This window comes from Calypte anna, chromosome 17, assembly GCF_003957555.1.
Source record: "Calypte anna isolate BGI_N300 chromosome 17, bCalAnn1_v1.p, whole genome shotgun sequence".
Taxonomy (NCBI): domain Eukaryota; kingdom Metazoa; phylum Chordata; class Aves; order Apodiformes; family Trochilidae; genus Calypte; species Calypte anna.
In genome coordinates, this window is record NC_044262.1 from 7,504,742 (window position 1) to 7,523,610 (window position 18,869).

The 18,869-nt window shown below is 54.8% G+C and overlaps 1 protein-coding gene across 2 annotated transcripts; it reads left to right on the forward strand.

Annotated features, from left to right (window-relative positions):
• The first annotated feature begins 2,843 nt into the window (after positions 1-2,843).
• LHX6 (LIM homeobox 6) lies at positions 2,844-18,696 on the forward strand. 2 transcript variants are annotated; one of them, XM_030461214.1, is made up of 10 exons: positions 2,844-2,923; positions 3,417-3,557; positions 3,713-3,895; positions 3,991-4,112; positions 9,500-9,720; positions 11,757-11,857; positions 11,941-12,036; positions 13,686-13,860; positions 14,517-14,620; positions 16,098-18,696. In XM_030461214.1, the coding sequence occupies exons 1-10, from the start codon at positions 2,846-2,848 to the stop codon at positions 16,116-16,118; spliced, it is 1,242 nt and encodes a 413-aa protein (XP_030317074.1). In that variant the 5' UTR covers positions 2,844-2,845; the 3' UTR covers positions 16,119-18,696. The 2 variants fall into 2 exon arrangements, with proteins under 2 accessions (XP_030317074.1, XP_030317073.1); XM_030461213.1 differs by having other exon boundaries at positions 2,846-2,923; positions 14,517-14,612.
• Positions 18,697-18,869: the final 173 nt, after the last annotated feature.

The following is an 18,869-nucleotide window of genomic DNA, read 5'->3' on the forward strand; positions in this document are numbered from 1 at the left end:
GCTGCTGGAAGGGGTTGGTTGTGTTGTGGTGGGAAGTGGCACAAGCGGTGGTGGTGAAACAGTTCCACAGTGTGCTGAGGGTGACCTGAACCATGTGCTTGGTTTACAAGCCTGATAGATGGCATTTTGCTTAAACCATTTCACCTGTAGCATGTGCTTCTCTTCCACAAATGTTACCTGCAAAATAGAAATCTGAGGAAAAAACACTGCCTGGCAGTGTTTTACACTTAGTACATGCAGTGCTGTGGTTGTGCGTGCAAGGGGGGTGTTGCAGGGTGTATCCAGGAGACTGCTCTGATTTTGCTGATATCTGTTCTCTCCAGTCCTTCCTATAATGAATCTTCACCTCGTTGGTCTCTGAGTTGCTTCCTCAAGCTGTTTAGCAGTGGTCTCAAGCAAGAACAGGAAAATGATTTTTAAGCAGCCCCTGGTGTCTGTAAGCAGGTGTTGCTCCCTGGTGTAGCAGAGAGCTTTGTATCCCACAGCAATGTTCTTACAGCAGCTCCCTGCTTCCCACCCGAGGGTCTGGAAGGGAGCTGTGCATGTCTGATGGATGGGTCGTTAAAAGCCTGAATAGTTCAGAAGTAGGTCTAGGTGCTGTTAAATGTTGCTTTTTTTGGTTTTGGGCACCTGAGTAAAGAGAAAAGCCATATCTTTGGGAGCTTGTAGCCCTCTGAATGTCAGTAACACCCATTTACATTCCTCTGTGAGCAGCCTGTGTTTTGTTCTTCCCTGGTCTAAAGTTTGTCATCCTCCAGATCTGTATCTGCATTATTTAGAAGAGCAATCCATTCTCTTTCTAGTAGGAAGAAAACCAAACAGGTAGACTCAGACCAGGTATGTGGTTGTGTTCCTGTCAGAAACATCCCTTGCTATTATTTGTATTTAAATACAATCTGTTGAAATTCTTTAAAATTTCTTTAAAATGCATGTTTTTCTCCAGGAAAGTGAGGGTGGTGAGCAGGAAGTGAGGGTGGTAAATGCTTGGCATCACCCGAAGGCGACTGATACAAATCTGGGCACAATGGCAGTAGTCTCTTGTAATTAATTTTTTTTTGGTTTTTTTTTTTGCACTGCCTCAGTCAGTGACAGAAGTGCCTTGTCTGTGCTCTGGCCAGACACAGACCTGGGGGAGCTTTATTACTGCAGGTTGGTGTTTGTGCCCATCCCAAGAATACTGCAGCTTCCCCAAGGCTCTGCACCTCCTTGGCAGTGCAGCAGAACCCAGGAATTTCTAACCTGAGGCTGGAAGGAGGTGAATGCTGGGTGAGCTCTGGCTGTGCCAGCTCTGGGGCTTTGCAGATCCAGCTGGGTTGGGAGCACACTGCCTCGCTTTGCTGGAGGATGTGTTTGTTGCCTCTGAGGCTGTAAGTACAGAGGTTGGCAGTGGGATGGAGCAGGGCTGGGCCCCCGGGTCCCCTCAGGAGGGGACTTTTATCTCTGGTTGATTCTGGTGTGTGATTCTGATTCTTTTGGTGTGATTCTGTCCCTGTTAGGGGCATCTTGCTCCCCAGCCAATCCCTGTGGGCATGGTGTGGTACAAAGGACAATGTTCACCATGGCCATGGTGTGAGTTTTTTCTCAGCAATTTTCCTGCCTATGGTGACCTCTTCCCTGGAGGTAGGTATCAAGTCATGCCTTCACCTGTGGGAGCACAAACCACCCTCCACCCCAAATCCTGGAATTCTCCTGGGGCTGAGTGACACACAGCCTGGTTGCTGCCTTGTAAGAGCTCCAGCACTGGTGGAGGGGACACAGGGGTGTAGAAGAAGGGGTGAGATTGGTGCAGTGCCTAGTAATTCCCCAAGAGCTGCTCGGGCTGTTTCGGATGCAGGCAGAAGCCGTGTTCCTCAGTGCAGGCAGTGAGGGCAGGAGAGCAGCAGGGCCAAGGACTTCTTCCCAAAGCTGGGGAGAGGCAGAGGCTGGGTCCCCCTCAGCCTGCTCTGCCTTTGCAGGGCCTGGAGCACCTGGTCTGTCACCACCAGCAGACACCCGCCCACGCTGCGGTGCTGGGGTGGGCCCTGGCTGCAAACAGAACCCAGGTGGTGTGTAAGGGGGGCAGTCAGTGTTCATGGCTGTGTCCATGAAAACTCCTACGTGTTCCTGCTTGGTGCAGTCGGAGCTAATTCAGACCCTGCCCGTGTGGACGAGTGGTTTAAATTGTCCTTTCTCAGCCCTGCTCCTCCGCACTTGTCCGTGTCCCCTGTCCCTGAGCAGAGCTGATGGGCCTCGGGCTGAGTTTCCGAGAGGGTTTTTCGGGCTTTTTATGCAACCTCAATGTTTAAACCTAATGTCTTGTATTTATTCTAAAATGGCTTTCATCTGATTTCCCTCTCGGTTAACAATTTAGCTGTCAAAATCAATAACGGCGAGGATCCATCCCCGGCCGCCATCAGCTCACGTTACCGTCCTGCAATTACTCCGTGGTGGAACCGCTGCCGGGGCTTTGCCGGGGAATTATCAGGTTACTAATGAAGCCCGGGCAGAGGCGGGCGGCCAGACGCCGCGGCGGTGGGCGCGATCCCCGCTGCCGCAGCCCATCCCAGCAGGGGGCTGCGGGGCCCGGCGGGGCGGGCAGCGCTGCCCCGGGGCCGGTGCGCCCCGTCGGGGCGGGAGAGGAACCGGACCGGGCTCCCCACCACCACCCCTTCGCCGCTGCCGCAGGTAGCGGGGCCCGGCGGGGCGGGCGGCCCCCGGGGCGCGGCGGGGGGGTGGGGGGAGCCGCTTCCTGCCCGGCCCGCGGCCGCCCCCGGCGGGGGAGCGGGGCCGTCGCGGCTCCCCGCCCTTCCTGCCGCGGCCGTGGGCACGGAGCGCGGCGGCGGGCGGAGCGGGGCGCGCCCGCCCCATGCACCGGAGCCATGAGGGAGGGCAGCAGCCCCCGGGCCCGGGCCGCCGTGCCCCGGCCGGCGCCGAGGTGGGCAAGGTGAGCGCTGTCGTCGGGCCGGGAGAGGGCCGGGTACCGCGGGGGTCGGTACCGGGGGCCGGTACAGGGAGCGGGGCCGTTTCGCTGCCTTCCGCGCCCGAGGGGAGGATTTTCTATCCCGGCGTTTTCTGGGGCGTTTTGTGCTCGGCGGAGGGAGAGGGGGAAGAATTTCGATTTTTAATTACTACCATTAAAAAAATCAAATTTGCAATTCTTTGGGTGGCCTGATGGATTCCCTGATTGACAGCCGGAATTGACACTCTGGGTACCTCTTATCTCGGGCATTTACGGCAATTTCTAATTGCAGGTAGTTTGTGGGGTTTTTTCAGCGCTTTGGCTCGCATGGGAACCGAGCGATTACTTCAAGAGGCCCGGGTTAAGTGCAGGCAGGGAGAGAATTCAATCCACATTCAAATTGCTTCATTAAAGAGACGCAGCTTTTGTTGCAAAGGATTTAAATGGCCACTAGAAAGTTCTTATTTATTGTTTTGAGGCGGTTTATATAGGGTGCCCCGCTCTCGCCCGGCGCATGGAGCCGCAGCCTCCTTCTCCCGCTCTCTCCCGCAAGGTGATGCCGCCGGAGCCGCTGCCCAAGGGGAGTGCGCGCTGCCTCGACCCGCACACCCGCACCATGGTAAGGGGGGGCCGGGGGCTGAGGGGACCAGCCAGGACCCGTCGGGCCGGGGGGCTGCAGAGATCTAAGGGGCCGTAGGCTGCGGGGATCCACCGCGCCGAGGCGCCCGGGGCTGGCTGACCCGGCTGACGGCCCCGCGGCGGCTCTGCCCGCAGTCGCAGCCCGACGGGGACCCGCTGCCCGGCACCTTGGAGAAAGAGGACGCCCGTTCGGCACCCAGCACACCCTCCACACCGTCTGTCTGCTCCCCGCCATCCTCCTCCTCCTCTACGCCGTCGGCCGGCAAGAACGTCTGCTCCAGCTGCGGGCTGGAGATCCTGGACCGGTACCTGCTGAAGGTGAGCGGCGGCGGGAGGGGGACGGCCCCGGGTGTCCTGGGGTGGTCCTGGGTGTCCTGGGGTGGCCCCGGGTCTCAGCCCTTTCTCTGCCGCAGGTGAACAACCTCATCTGGCACGTCCGGTGCCTGGAGTGCTCGGTGTGCCGCACCTCGCTGCGGCAGCAGCACAGTTGCTACATCAAGAACAAGGAGATCTTCTGCAAGATGGACTACTTCAGGTAGGGGAGACGGGCTGGGAAGGGGGCGGCTTCACATTGACACCCCCGTTCCGGAGGGGACTCCTCACCCGGCTGCTGAGGGGCCGGGGCCGCTCCGGTGCTGGCCGAGAAGGTTTGGAAAAGCCGCCGGCTCCCTGGAGCAGAGCGACGGAGGAGCATCCCCTCGGGGCACGGGGAGGCAGGCGATATGGGGTGCAGCTGCACCCCCGAAGGTTTTTTTGACCCCTCTCCTGGTTGTCGGGGTGTCCGTGCCCCCTGGTCCGGGCTGTGCGGGCTGCCTGAAGCGCCTCGGCACCGCGGTGCTAAACCTGCGGGCGCTGGTTCAGCGGGGACTGCGCGGAGGGGCAGTGCGGGGCTGGGCTCGGGCCGGATCCGCACCCCCGGGTGAGGGTGTCCTGTTTCTCGCGGCTTCTTTTAGGTACAAACCTAAACCCACGAATTTTCCCCTAAAAGAGCAGTATCATGGAATGGAGGATCGTGAGCTGCTCCCTAGGGTTTAACCAAATCTTGGAGCTCCCCGCTCTGACTTTGCCCATCTTATCAGGATGAGGCAACACTGTTTGCGCCATCAGGAAAGGGAACCGCGGGCCGACAACGGGAATGACCCGGGCGAGGAGCGCGGGTTGTCGGCAGCATCCTCCTGCCGTGGCGGAGCGGCTCGGGACTGCCCTGGGCAGGACAAAGGTGCCCCGGGCACGGCGTGCTCGGCAGGAAAAGCCTTTGGGATTTCTCTGGCACTTTTTATTCTGAGGGTCTCTAAACGTTTGCTAAGTCGCGTCTCAGACCTTGTCCCAGCCGAGCTCGGTGCCGCCGCGGGTCGTGCAGAACAGAATCCGGCCCCGCGGCTCCGTGTCCTGCCCTCCTGTTCTTGTTATTATTTATTAAACTGCGATTTTGGGGTGTTTTTGCCGAAATTTCCTTCGCTCTCAGCAGAAAGGTATGGGGAGATCCGCGGTGCCGTTGTGTTGCTTCGGGGCACTTTCAGCGGCTTTCTTTAATTAGTAACCGCTCCGATGCCATTATTTATTTTTATATATATATATACATATATATGTATATATATATTTTTTTTAAGAGTGGACGTTTTCAAAGCCGGTTTTACAGTATCGAGTGGATCTCTAAATTGCGTTTGAACAAATCCAGCGAATAACATCTGTTAAAAATAATTCTATTTCGTTCGAAGCCCCTGAGCACCGGGCTCGGGGCTCTGCCCGTCGGTACCGGCAATGCTGAAAGAAAACTACAACGAAAATCACTGAAGGCGCTGCAGGACGCTCCCAGTTCCCGGACAGCTGGGTCGGGGGGCGGGGGAGCTCCGCGGCCGCGGTTCCCACTTGTCTTTTCGTTGAAAAACATAGGTTGGAAATTTTTTTTTTTTTTTAATTGTGGTTCGCTATGTGGCTGGAGTGGCAGAACTCGGAGCTGGGCGGGTGAGGGTCCGTCATGCTCCCCCCCCTGTTCCCCGCTCCATCCCTCTTGTCGGCGGGGCTCACTGCGACCCTCGGCCGAGCCCCGGTGCGGAGCCCGCGGGGGCAGCGAGCAGGGGTCGCCCTCACGGCCGGGTTGAGCCGCTGCTGCTGATGCCGTCGGGGCGGGTTGGGGCAGACTCCTCCTTTGTTGCCCCCTGGTAAACCCGGCTTGGGGGCTGCTCCATTCCCCTTCTGTGCTCAGCCGGCCCCCGGCAGCATCCTGTCCCCCAGCTGAGAGCCGGGACTTGTCAAAGGACAAATCTGATTCTCGAAATGGATATACATATATTTTAAAATTTATTATTGAAGCTTGTGGTTTTGCTTGCTGGGTTTTATTTATTTGTTTTGTTTTGGTTTGGTTTTTTTAAGCAAAGCAGAAATCCCATCATTATACGTGTGCATCTTTGAAGCCAAGTCAGATGGGAAAGGGCGGTGGGATGCGCTCCACATGGAGCACACGGGCAGCTGCTTTTGCAGCAGCGCCAATTTCCCTGGAGCCGGGGCTGCTCGTGGGCACCGGGGCTGGGGGCTGCCAGCCGTGGGTCTCAGGCACTGCCCCACTGGTGTGTTTAGGCCTGGTCTGTCTCACCTTCTCTTCCCTGCTGAGGCGAGGGGCTGTGTAAGTGCTGGCGCTGCCGCGGCTCCGTGGCCTCGTGTGCGTTTTTAAGCAAACGCTGCTGTTTCCTGTGTCTTGTCAAATAATTGCATTTGGCATCCAGGGCTGCAGCACTTCGAGGAGAACCAAATTAAAATTGGAGCTCATGGAGCAGAACATTGTGTTCCCGGGCAATGTGAGGGCTGCTCACGGCCAAGCTCCCACGGCTGTGGCTGCAAGGAGGACTGAAGGGATCCTGATGTGATCTTGGGGGTGATCCTGCTGGGGCCCCCGTGGCTCCCTGCCTCGATGTACGGGGCACACACGTGTGGTGTCACTGGCCCTGGTGTGTGTCCTTAGGGGCTGGGCAGCAAAAGATCTGTGCCATGGGTGGCCTCTGTCACCTCTTGCTGCTGTGTCCATCTGGGACAATGCTCCTGCTTGAGCATCATGGCTCAGTGTGGAATGGACTCATTGGGACAACCCCTTGCTGGTCTGCTAGGCGATTTGGAATGATGTCTGGAAGCCACAGCTGACTCTGTCAGCTGCTAGGGGTTTCCTACAGAGTGGACTGAGGAGGGGATGGGGATGTTTGGAGCTGTGTGTGGACCTTGTCCTGTCCCTGCAGGCAGGGGTGGCCAGCAGGGCTCAGGGAGTTGCGGCAGCCAGATTCAAGTGGCATGTGAGAGCCAGGACACACCAGGGCATCCTCCTGCCTCTGCTCTTCCCATGCCCCAGATGTTGTGGTCACTCCTGGGGAAGGCAGGATGAGTCTTTTTGGGATGAGTCTTTGTGGAATGAGTCTTTCCTGGTAATGTTGTTGGCAGTTTCCATCTCCCAGCTCTAACCATCGTGGGGAGCAGGCAGCATCTGCTCACAGGCCACACACAGGGCACAAACTCATGGCTCTGGCAGATGCTGGTGATGTGTCAGCCTGTGCTGCAGTGCTGGGCTTGGGGAAAGCCTCTGGTGCTGCATCTCCTGCTGCAGCACACCGCTGTCCCCATCCCTGTCCCTGCCAGGAGGGTGTCAGGAGCCACAGGAGTGCTGGGCCTGCTCTGGGCTCTCACTGCCCTGTGAGTTCAGTGAACTACAGTCAGGTTTATTTTTGAGCCGTTTTTTCTAGTGGTGATGGGACAGCCTGCCCACTGGCTTTTCTGTCCTTGTTTCTGTGTTGGTGACAGTCCCTATGGTGATGGTCCCTGTCAGGGGGCAGCAGATGCCCATTTCCAGCCCCATCTCAATTTGCTTTCTGCAAACCCCAATCCCTGTGGCAGGTGTTGGCCAAGAGCTGCAGCCACAGCATCTGCAGCTGCAGTGCCGCAGCCCCTGGGCCCGTGTCTGGCTGCTGAGTGCTGCTCATGCAGTGGCTTTACAGGGACAGTGGCACCAGCCTCTGGCTGCTGCAGCCCTGGAGTGTCCCTGCCCTGCCAGCCTGGAGGACACTGTGCCGTGGGGCTGGGGCCACCTGGGTGTCTCCTCCAGATCCCAGCTGGTGTGTGATGGTGATTTGTCACCTGTCCTGCACAGTGCCTTGTGCCTGAATTCCCCCCTGGTCCCGGGGGCAGAGGGACATGCCTGTCCCTGTGCTGTGCCCCCCCTGCAGCAGGCTGGAATTTGAGCAGGGAGCACCAGTTCCCACGTATTATTAGCTTGGGATCGCCTGCCCCTCGTTTGATGCCGTTCAGCAAGTACGACTGTTTACATAGCACATTGTTCAAAGTAATTCAATTTACAGGAATGATCTTTATTTCTAAATAAAAAATTAATACAGTTCTTTTGTTTGTGCGTTTATATAAACTAGCTGGCACAAAGTCAGTTTACAGTGTTCCCATCTGAAGTAAATTAGTGAAGTCTCTTAGCTAAGTCTCTGTATAATTTCAGAACAGAAATGTCCTCTCTAAGGCAGCCCGGTTTTGGTTTGGGTTTTTGTGGGGGTTTTTTTGTTTGTTTGTTTGTTTGTTTGTTTGTTTTTTTCCTGGGGGGGGATGTTGTGTTTGTGGGGTTTGGTTTTTTGGGTTTTTTTTTTTTTTTTTTTTGGTCAGCTATGGTCAGGCTGAAAAATCGAAACCCTTTCTTCTCCTCCCAAATAGTTTTGCAATTAGTAATTCCAGCACAGGACAGTCTTTCTGCATATCGCCCAGCCTGGGGCCAGGCAGCGCGGCTGCGGTGGCTGTCGTGGCTCTGGTGGCTGACCAAGGGCTCCTCCATCGCCGGGGCTGCTCCGGCCGAGCAGAATTGAGCGGTTTTTGGTGCAGGTTTTTTTTCTGTCACTCGGTGCAGCCGTCTCTTCTCTGTGTTTTGTGCGATGCTGGAGCCGCTCGGGCCGCTCCGCTCCCCGGCTGGGGCAGGGGCTGGGGGCCGGGTGGGAGCTCCCGGCAGCCCGTGGTGGGTGCAGGGGGGAGTGCGGCAGCTGCCCCCGGGGCTGTGTGGGTGCCAGCACCAGCTCTGCAGTAACAGAGGAGATGCTCGCTTCCCCCCTGCTGCTCTTGCTGCCGATGCTCGTTGCGTTTAGTTTTTGAAGCAGCAGCAATCCTCAAACGCAGAAGCCAAACCAAGGCTGTGCCTGGCCCTGCCTGCGCTGTGAGCAGCACCTCCCGGCCAGTCCTGGTCCACACAGGGCTGCTGGGGCCACGTCTGCTGCTCCACACAAATCGCCTTTTCTCAGTAGATATGATTTGTTGTGTTTATGATGTTTTTGTTTGGTTTTGTTTTTTAGTTTTTTTTTTTAATTATTGTTTTTGTTCGTTTGTTTGTTCTGCTTTTTGTTTTTTGGGTTTTTTTCCCAGAAGCTTGTGCTAACGCCCAGTGCCCAGTCAGGGGGCCTGGCCCTCTGGCCCTCTTGTTGCCTCTTCATTGCGTTGAGCTGCTTCCCAGTGTAGCTCACTCTGGTGCAATCACCATCCTCTTGCAGTGAGGAGACTCCTTGTAGGAGGAAAAAGCAGATGCATGTGGCTGTACGTGTGAGGAGAAAACACATGGTTTGATTTATGGCAACAGGAGAGAACCAGCTCTGACACAGTTTCCATCCCAGTCTGACACTGGCGGTTATCAAAATAAAAAGCCCATGGGCTCAGAGGCTGATTCATGGTGCTGCATCACCCTCAGCCCTGTCTGGAGCTGTGGGGCCACAGCAAGTCACGTCCTGCATCGCGGGGGAACAGCTCCAGCGCGATGGTTTCAATGCGGCTATTTCCCTCCAAGGGTGTTGTGGGGTTTGGGCTGGATGGGGTGAATGATGGGGCCGGCAGCAGCACCCATGTCCCTGTGCCATGCTGCCTGCCTGCACCCTGCCCTGACTCTGCCTCTTCTTCCCTCCGCAGCCGGTTCGGTACCAAGTGTGCCCGCTGTGGCAGGCAGATCTACGCCAGCGACTGGGTGCGGCGAGCGCGGGGCAACGCCTACCACCTCGCCTGCTTCGCCTGCTTCTCCTGCAAGAGGCAGCTCTCCACTGGTGAGGAGTTCGGCTTGGTGGAGGAGAAAGTGCTGTGCCGGATCCACTATGACACCATGATAGAGAACCTCAAGAGAGCAGCAGAAAACGGTAATGCAGCCCCAGCTCCACGGCCTGGGCCAGGACTCATTGCAGGGTGCCAGGGTTGGTCATGTTATTGCCAAAAGAGGGTGACGGCTGGCCCTGGGGGGAGCTGAGCATGAGGCCCTGGGGTAGCAGAGGGCTCCTGGGGGTGGTTGGTGTGCTGGCAGAGCCCGTGGCTCATGGGGGATATGTGCCGTGGGCAGTACTGGGGATGAGCCCCCAGCACAACACATGCAGACAGTGAGGAAGCCGCTGGGATTTTGAGGCTGTGAGTCATGAATCCAGAAGGTGGGAAAGCTGGCGGTCAGACAAAACCTTCCCGTCATTTTCCACCCGCCCTGCCCGCCCAGGGACACGCCGTTCCCAGCTGGACTGGGCCATGCCAGGTGCTGCCGTCCCCATCGTGAGCCCATGGCCAACCTCTGCTTTCCCAACCCAGTCCTGCTGCCAGCAGGGCCGGGATGGTGACACTGAGGTCACACAGGCAGCAACCCCACTCCCCTTGGGCACAGCCCAGCACAGAGAGATGCACAGAGGAATGGATTGGTGGGATTAGCCCAGCATGGTGAGCGGGGAGGCCATGGCCATGCTTTGCCAGGGCTCTCCTGCTTTGTAAAGTGCCTGAGGTGTGCTGACATGGGCAGCTTCCTGGGCTTGGTACCGCAGGAGCCCTGATGTGCCTGGGGCAGGGACACTCTTGTGCCTATGGGAGTGATGGCTGCAGTGTCTGTGGGCTCCTATCACATGGATGCTGTGTGGGCGAGGGGAGTTCTGCCTTAGGACTCTCCGCAGCTGCAGAGTCACCAGGGAAGTGTCCAGTGCCACTTCCAGAGCTGCTCTGGGGCTTCACCCTGGGCTGAGTGCCCTTGGTGGCCTGTGCTAGTGCTTGGTGGGCACGGGGAGGCAAATGCCATGTCCTAGCCCATGCAGCATGTGGAAACCATTAACAACCTGACACAGAAATAATCAATGTTTCTGTTTATAGTGTTTGAGTGGAGGATGAAAATGGAGTGCCCAGTCGGGTACGGAGGGTCCCAGCTTGAGATGTAGTTTGCAGCATCTTGGTCCACATGCTCAGCTGTTGTGGAGACGTGAGTGAGGTGGTGGGGAGAAGGAAAGGAGAGCAGGGATAGCGGGGAGCAAGGATGGAGGGGGAGAAGCCTCAAGGTCTGGAGAAGCAGGCTGGTGTGAAGAAGATGGCAGGGTCTGGTGTGAGGGTCCTGCAGAGTTGTTCCCCCAGCTGAGGGCTGGAGCAGTGGGTTTGCTGGTGTGGGCTGAGCCCCTTGTGTCCGGGCAGTGCTGGGACACATGGTGAGTGTCCTGTGTGTGTACCTGCCCATGTGTCCCCTGGCTTTGAGAAAGGGATGGGATTGCTGTGGGGAGCTGCAGTTGCTGTGGAGCTGGAGGGCCATGCTTCCCCCCTCCAGTAATTACCCAGCAATTTCTTCTGCACATGAGGTTTTACACACAAGAAAAATAAACAGATGTTGCTGAAGTCAGAGTCCCATTCATCATCCTAAAAGAACAAGTCAAACTATATGAGAAAGTCCTTCAACTCAAGCCAAGACAATCACAGCCCGGTCCAGCTTGCAGAGCCAGTGCTGGGCTGTGCAGGCGCATCCTGGGAGCGGGGCGAGCGCCAGCGCCTCTCCAGCATTCTCCCTCATCCATCACTCCTCGGTGTTTCACCCGCACTGCCGAGAGCAACCACAGCGGGTATGAGGGACCACAGTGCTGGCCACCCCCGCCTGTGTGGCTGTGCAAGTGTGACAGGGCTTGCCACGCTGGGGAGAGAGGGGACAGTGTCCCCTGGTGTGTCCTTGTTAGTGTGGGTGCTGCACAGAGTGTGGGCACCCCAAGGCTTTGGGATTGGGGCTGCTACTGCTCTGGAAGCCAGAGGAAAGTGGTGAGGAAAGGAGCAGCTGGGGTCCCGGGAGGCAGCAACGTCGGGGCTGTTTTCCCCTGGTTTTTGCAGTCATGGCACGCAGGGAGACTGGTGAGCAGGGGGTTTCTGACCCGTGGTGTGGGGGTCTCTCTCGTAGGCAACGGGATCACGCTGGAGGGGGCTGTGCCCTCGGAGCAGGACAGCCAACCAAAGCCGGCCAAGAGGGCCCGCACCTCCTTCACCGCTGAGCAGCTGCAGGTAGCGGGGCTGGGCCAGGGGGCAGGGAGGGGGCTCAGCTACCCCACCTCACCCTCACCCTCTGTCTGCTCTCTAATCCCCAGGTCATGCAGGCACAGTTTGCTCAGGACAACAACCCCGATGCACAAACGCTCCAGAAGCTGGCAGACATGACGGGGCTCAGTCGGAGAGTCATTCAGGTGAGGGATGGGCAGGGTGCAGCACCACGGGGCTCCACGGGGCTCAGGTCCCACGCGTGGACCCCAGCACTTGCCACATCCAGCAGCTCCGTGCTGCCTCACGGGCATGCTGGCTTCCCCGGGTCCCAGAGTGATGCCAGCACTATCCTTTCCCTGTCTGGCTGGTGGGTTTTTGTACTTGTTTTTCCTTCTGATAATACAGTGAAAAAAAACCCAAACCAGCCCCCGGCAGCACCCATAAGCAGCCGGTCGCTGTGCAGCCCCGAGCTCCGGGCTCGGCCCAGGCAGCAGGTATCCATCCCCAGCAGCCATCCATCCCTGTCAGAAGCAGGCAAAGCTGGGTGCTTCGGGAAGGGCTGGCATTGAGAAGTTTAAAGGAAAAAAGGGGTTTTGCGGCCCCAGGGTGGCAGGAATGTCCCCTGCATGTGCTGGTGAGGAGGGAAGGGAAGGGGTGCTGTAGAGGCTGAGAGAAATGTCCCCTCTGCAGCTCCCCGCAGAATGCTCAGCTCTGCTCTCTGGTGACATTTATACTTGTCCCTTTAATGTGCTGCTGACATACTTTCTGTGTACAATAAAACCATGAGCGATTGAAATAATTTTGGAGCTTTCATCTGGGATTATTTTGCTAACGACGCATCTAAATTTTGTGTGTGAAAATCTGGCTCCAGCCTCAGTGACTGAGGCTCTTCATCTAGCTAAAGATCAAGCAGCCTGCACACTGGACTATTTTTTATGTGGATATTTTTTAAAGGCGCTTTGAACAGGAAACAATTTGTCAAATGCTTACGACTGTTTCCCTCTCTGTGGTCCAGCATGCATGGCCTTAGCCTTGCCTTGGAGGAGATTTTTACTCCCAGCTATCTTACAAAAATTAAAGGATAAGAAAGAAATCACCACGTTAGCACAGAGACCCCCTCCATGCACTTTTTAACTCTAGGATGTAATCCCCTAACTGGTCCTTTAGTTAGAAGCTGTGAGGTATGGTCTGAGGGCTCATGCCTGCTGGTCAGGGGGCTGGAAGCCCTGCAGTACTCTGCTTTCTCAGCTTTAGTGTGCTGCTGATGTGGTTTTTGAATACAATAAACCACAAATAAGTAAAAAAAATATTGATTTAATTGTCCTTAAAGTCAAATTTCTTACTCTAAGCTTTTTCACTTGGTTTTCTTTCTTCGCCAATGCTCACGTGTTTCCCAGCTGATCCCAGCTGTGCTTTTAGACCAGACTTTCTGAGGCTGATGGTTTAAATCTAAATAAGACCTCCTTAGGGTGCTCCTATCGTTTGTGATCAGTAAGGTGAGATTCTGCCTCCCCTGCTCAGGGTGTTCCACCCCTGTAATATTACCAGTAACAATTAATCTAACAAAGAATGGTGTTGGTTTTGACCAAAACCAATTCATAGCAGAGATGCTGCTTTGGGCACCCTCATGTCTGTGCTGACTCGAGACAAAACTCTTGCTTCAGTGAGTGTAAAACAGAGCTATGGAAGCCAGTGGAATAATACTGAGGCATTTCAAGAGGGCAGATTTCTAAATCCCATTTCTTTTATAAGAAATATTTGGGAGCAACACCCATCACAGGAGCTTGGAGAAGGACCACGCTGCAGTCCAGTTGTCTCTCCACTGATTCAGGGTTTGCTGCTTTTCTTCCAGGTTTGGTTTCAAAACTGCAGAGCCCGCCATAAAAAACACACCCCCCAGCACACGGTGCCCCCCTCGGGAGCCCCCCCGCCCCGCATCCCTTCCTCGCTCTCCGATGACATTCACTACTCCCCCTTCAGCAGCCCCGAGCGGGCCCGGATGGTGACACTGCACGGATACATTGAAAGTAGGTGCCAGCTCTGGCAGTGGGTGCTGGGGGGGAGAAGTGGGGTGGTGGGATGTTCTCTGGGAGGAGGTGGTGGCACAGAGCCCTTGTCCTGTGGGAGTGAGGCTGATGCATGTCCTCCTCTCCCTCCTTCTCATGGTCTGATGGACTTTGAGGTTTCTTGAGGGTCCATTTTTTGGAAAGCCCAGGCGAAAGCAGGAGAGACGGGGCTGCTGCAGCTGCTTTCCCTCCATATTTCATCCCCAGGGCTTTACCTGCCTGGGTCTTACCCGGCTTGTCCTTGGCTCTTTTTGTGTTTCCTTTGTCATGGAGAAGAGGTGTGAATGTGCCCTTTTGAGCTTGGTGGTCAAGTGGTCTCCTTCCTGCTCACAGGATCAGAGTTTCTTTCTCTCACAGTTGCCAAGTGCTGGTGAATCATTTACAAGTGAGGGGCAGCTTTGGTCATGCCTGGACAGAAGTTTTGGCTCCGTGACTCTTGTGAGGCTTCTCTCCTCCCTCGCCCTCATGGCTGTAGCCATCCATGGCTCCTGCTGCCCTCCACTGGTCCACTGGGTACCCATTTTCAAGGCATGTTGGGAGCTGCTCCCTGGTGGAAGCCTGGCCGTGCCGGGGTGTTGTTTGTGATAACAGAGGCTGAAGCCTCTTCTCATCCACAGGTCAGGTACAGTGTGGACAAGTGCACTGTAGACTCCCCTACACTGCTCCACCAGTGCACCTCAAAGCAGACATGGAAGGACCACTATCTAATAGGGGTGAGAAGGTAATTGTAGTCCCTGTTTCAGGCTTTGGGCTCAAACCTCAGCTGTAGCAAAGATGTTTGTGTAACATCATTGCTGCTGCCATCTCCTGTCAGCATCACTGCTTCCCATCACCTCTGGCAGCTGCCACCCCCTCACATGTCTTTTCTTAATTGTGGTGGCCCTAGATTGATGTACCAACTGTTGGCCAAAATGGCATCATTTCATTCTTCACTAACCCCTCCTGATGCTGCGATGCTCAATTCCTTGCCTCCATTCCCCTCCACATCTTGGGGTGCAAAGAGCCCCTGGCTGCTGACGGTGGGGTGGGGGGGACTTTAGCCTGTGCTGGCTCCCCAGTTTTCCATGAATTAATAAGCCAGATTAATTTCGTGGGGTTTTCAGTATTGCATAAAACAGTAACAACTGCTGTTACAGTATCTGAAGTGGGAATGCTATTTCACAACTTCTGGACAGCAGACAATAACTGCTGGTTGATATTTTTCTGTTCAGCATTTCCAGTTACTGGCTGCTCTAGCACAGCTTACTGGGGGGCAAGACTGCTGAAATATGCTTAGGCTTATAAGATTTTGTTTAGGATCACAATGTAAGTAGCTTTATTTTGAGGAAACACCAATCCTTTGGCAACTCTGATTGGTTTTAGCTTTCATCTTTCCTGGTAGAAGTTCTCAGCAGCTCTTTTTAAATCTCCCTGTTCAGTGTGGCAGCTGCAGATTATTGAGCTCAGTTCCGATCAGCACAAGCAGGGGCACAGCCAAGTTACTTCCTCAGTCTAAATGCTAACCTTTTGCCATGATATCTGCACAGCAAGCTGCAGAGTTTTTAGAAAATCTGATACAGTCCTGGTGCTGTCAAAGAAACTTCACTGTGACCGAGATGCAATCATGGTCTGGCAGCTGCTGCAGAACTGGCTCCTCTGGACATGGAGCTGCCTCCAGCCAGCTCCTGTTCAAACCACCACTTGCATGTGGAATTCCTGAAACGTGAAGCAGCCCCTTTTTCCACATCCACTGTTTTTTAAAAGTAGCAGTATCGGAGATTCTGGGAAAACACAAGTAAACACTGCATCTGTGTTTCCCTCTGCCCATGGGCCCCCCTCTGGCTCCTCTTGGGGTACCCAGCACAGAGAAGCAAGCTGGGACCAGCTCAGCACTAGAGAAGGGCCAGACAGTGCCTTGGCAGAGCTGTGAGTTGGGTGGTTTGAGGAAGCCTGTGCTAAGATGCCAGTGAGGAGGATAGAGTGAGAACCTCTGGTACTGATCTTCATCTTTCTTGGCAGCTGCAGTGTCCCAGAACAGACACACAACCTGCTGCTCTCTGTGTCCTGCCTGGCACACTGCAGTGTCCTGGTGAAGTTGTGCCTGGAGCTGCTTCCATGTCCCATATGTCTGTTCTGTTGGTCCCTGTAACCCCATTTCCATTGCGAGGGCCGTCTGCCTGGGAAAGCAGCTAATGCTTGGCTCCTGTTTTTCCCACTAGGTCATCCTCTTTCAGTACTGACTGCACAGACCCTTCCCCATCTGCCCATGGGGCTACCAGCACCGCTGCCCCTCAGCCGCTGAATCCCAGCATCCAGCCCGAGGCAACTGGTGTCCATCACACAGGAGAAACTCAGCTTCAGCATCCTCCGTTCTTGCCACTGTGCAGCACCTGACATCCAGCATCCTTCCTCCAGCAACACTCTGTGTGTGTGTGTGTTGAGTGCAGAGTTACATTTTTCACTTGTTTCTTGTGGACTTGTAGAACGACCATGAGTCTCTCCAAGGCAATGCCAGTTCCAAGCTAGTGACTCCACTGTGCTTGCAAACCTTGCTCCCAGTCCCATGGGAATACGAACAAACCAGGACACGCTGAGCCTCGGGGGGGGTCAGTGATCACCTCTGAACATAAAGGCAGGAGGAATTTATGTGGTTTGGCCTGATTCTTTTTTTGCACCAGTGAAGCGCTGTCGGTTCCTGGACATCCCTCATTATTTCCATTTTCATGTGTGAAATCTGAAATGGGCTTTTTTGGCTCAGGGATTCAGTAGCTACACAGACCTTCCTGAGCCAAACCCGTGGGTAGCTGAGACTCCACTAAGTGGAAAACATGATGCCAGCTGCACATAGGCAGTTTTTCTTCCTCCTCAAAGTGCTTTAGAATCACATGTCCTTTGATCACTCTAAGGTAAGTAAATCTTAGTGGGTTTTTTCCCCCTGCTTTATAGGAGGGGAAACTGAAACGTCCTAAACTGAGCGGAACCGTGGGGTTTGGTGGCAGAGCCAGGATTAGCACTCTGAAGCTTTTGGTCGCTGACTTGTTCTTAGAGCACTGAATCTCTCTCTCCTCTCACAGCCATCTGCCAAATCTTTTATTTTCATTTTTATTTTTTACTCTTGTTCTTTATTAACAAGCTACTTTATTTCCTTGGACTCATATTGGATCACAAATGGGTGATTTCAGAACGTGTCTACACTGAACTCTCAGACACTCCATACCCTGGGACCGGAAAATCCTCAAGGCAAGATGGCCAGGAATGTGTAGAAATGTTCTGCCCTGGTGTGGACCCAAGTTCAGTCAGTGGAAACAGTGGGGTGGAAACTGGAGACCAAGGCAAATCCAGTGGTAAGGCCAGCAGGAATGGGTGCTAGCCAAGTGGACAGCAACGTGATGGCCAAGTCTTTGGTCTGGCAGCCCCTCCACAGCCCCCTCTGCCCCCCTAATGTTCTCCCTGGCTGTTACTCTTGCCAAATCCTGGGAGGAAGGCAGAGCCCAGGACTGGGGCAGGAACCTAAGGGCTGGTTGCAACAGCGAGGGAAGTGCTCAGCAGTCTGGCCCCACACCCGGAAAATAACTCTGAAATGATCCTTCACTGATGGTAATAACAAAAAGTAAACAAGTAACCTTTGCCAGCCCTTCTCAGTTTGCACCGAGCCAAGAGCAGGTCTGTCGTGAAGCCTCTCTCCATGCAAGCACACGGGTCTGTCTTGCTGCTAAGTCTGGGAGGCCACATCTCCAAGAATGTGAAACCCTAGGATGAGCCAGAGTCAGCGTGTAACGTGACCCCAGGAGCACAGACAGGAACCCACCCCTTCCAGAACTGCTTTTTAAAACACGTTATTTTTCTCTCTGGGAGCTCCTGGATCAATCTCCAATGCTGACACGGGTTTGGCCAGCCCGTGTTGCACACATGGTAAGCCTTGTCCTGCCAGTGTCACCGAGCTCTGTGTGACAGCCACGGCCAGCAGTGGCTCCGGCCACGTGGGGAGGGCACTGGGCAGGGTGGGTGCCTGTGGGGTGGCCACGGGGGTCTCTTGGGTTGGGAAGTAACTGAGTACAAGCATGCAGTGGTGTTTGTTGGAACAAATATGTTTATATATACATACACATACTCTGTGTGTGTGTGTGTGTATATATATTAAAATATGTATATATATATAGGGAGAGTGATGGTAATGCCTTGGACAGTTAGGTCAGTGTTCTGTGTAATTGCAGCCAGCAGCTTCATCCCCATTTTAAAACAGCATTTGAGAGAGGAAATTAAGTCTGCAAAGTGTTGTTGTCATCTGCTGACGTGTGAATAACCATTTCCAGTGACACAGCACTGCTACATGCCTGACCAGACTAGAGCCACCGTGGCAGAAGTGTCCCCCCCAGGGAGGGGATAGTCCCCAGCCCCCACGTTACAGTCACTTTTCTCCTTACCCATAGCAGTGACAGGATGGGTGGTCCTGGTGGTGACCATTGGAGTTTGAACCAAATGGGTTGCTGTGTCCACACACAACAGCCTTGAGATGCTGTGGTTGTTGTCAGGGTCTCTGGGCCTGACTTTCTTCTCCATTTGTGCTTGCACATCCCAGTGACCTTTTATGTGTGGAATTAGTGCCACGAAGGCACAGGTAGCTGTTCTGTGTAGGACTGAAGGTGAGACTCCAGGCTGTGACTTGACCTGACATCCCAGTACTTGAGATTTCCACAACAGTTTTGTTGAGGGAGAAAAGGGTTTGGTGCATTTCTCTTCTCTCTCTCGGTGGTGCAATGAAAAGGAAACTATGAAATATGTACCTGTGAGGTATCAACTTAGTTACTGATAAAAAAACAAAACAAAACCAAAACCCACTTGTGAAATGTCCTGTATCTCATGGTGTTTGAAACCAATCCCACTGGTGGGGGCAGCCTGGGTGCTTCCCTCCCAGGGCCATGGGGTGAGCTGGCCATGCTGGCTGGGCTCGGGCACCTGCCCCATCAATAGCCAGGAGCAGCTTTGCTAAT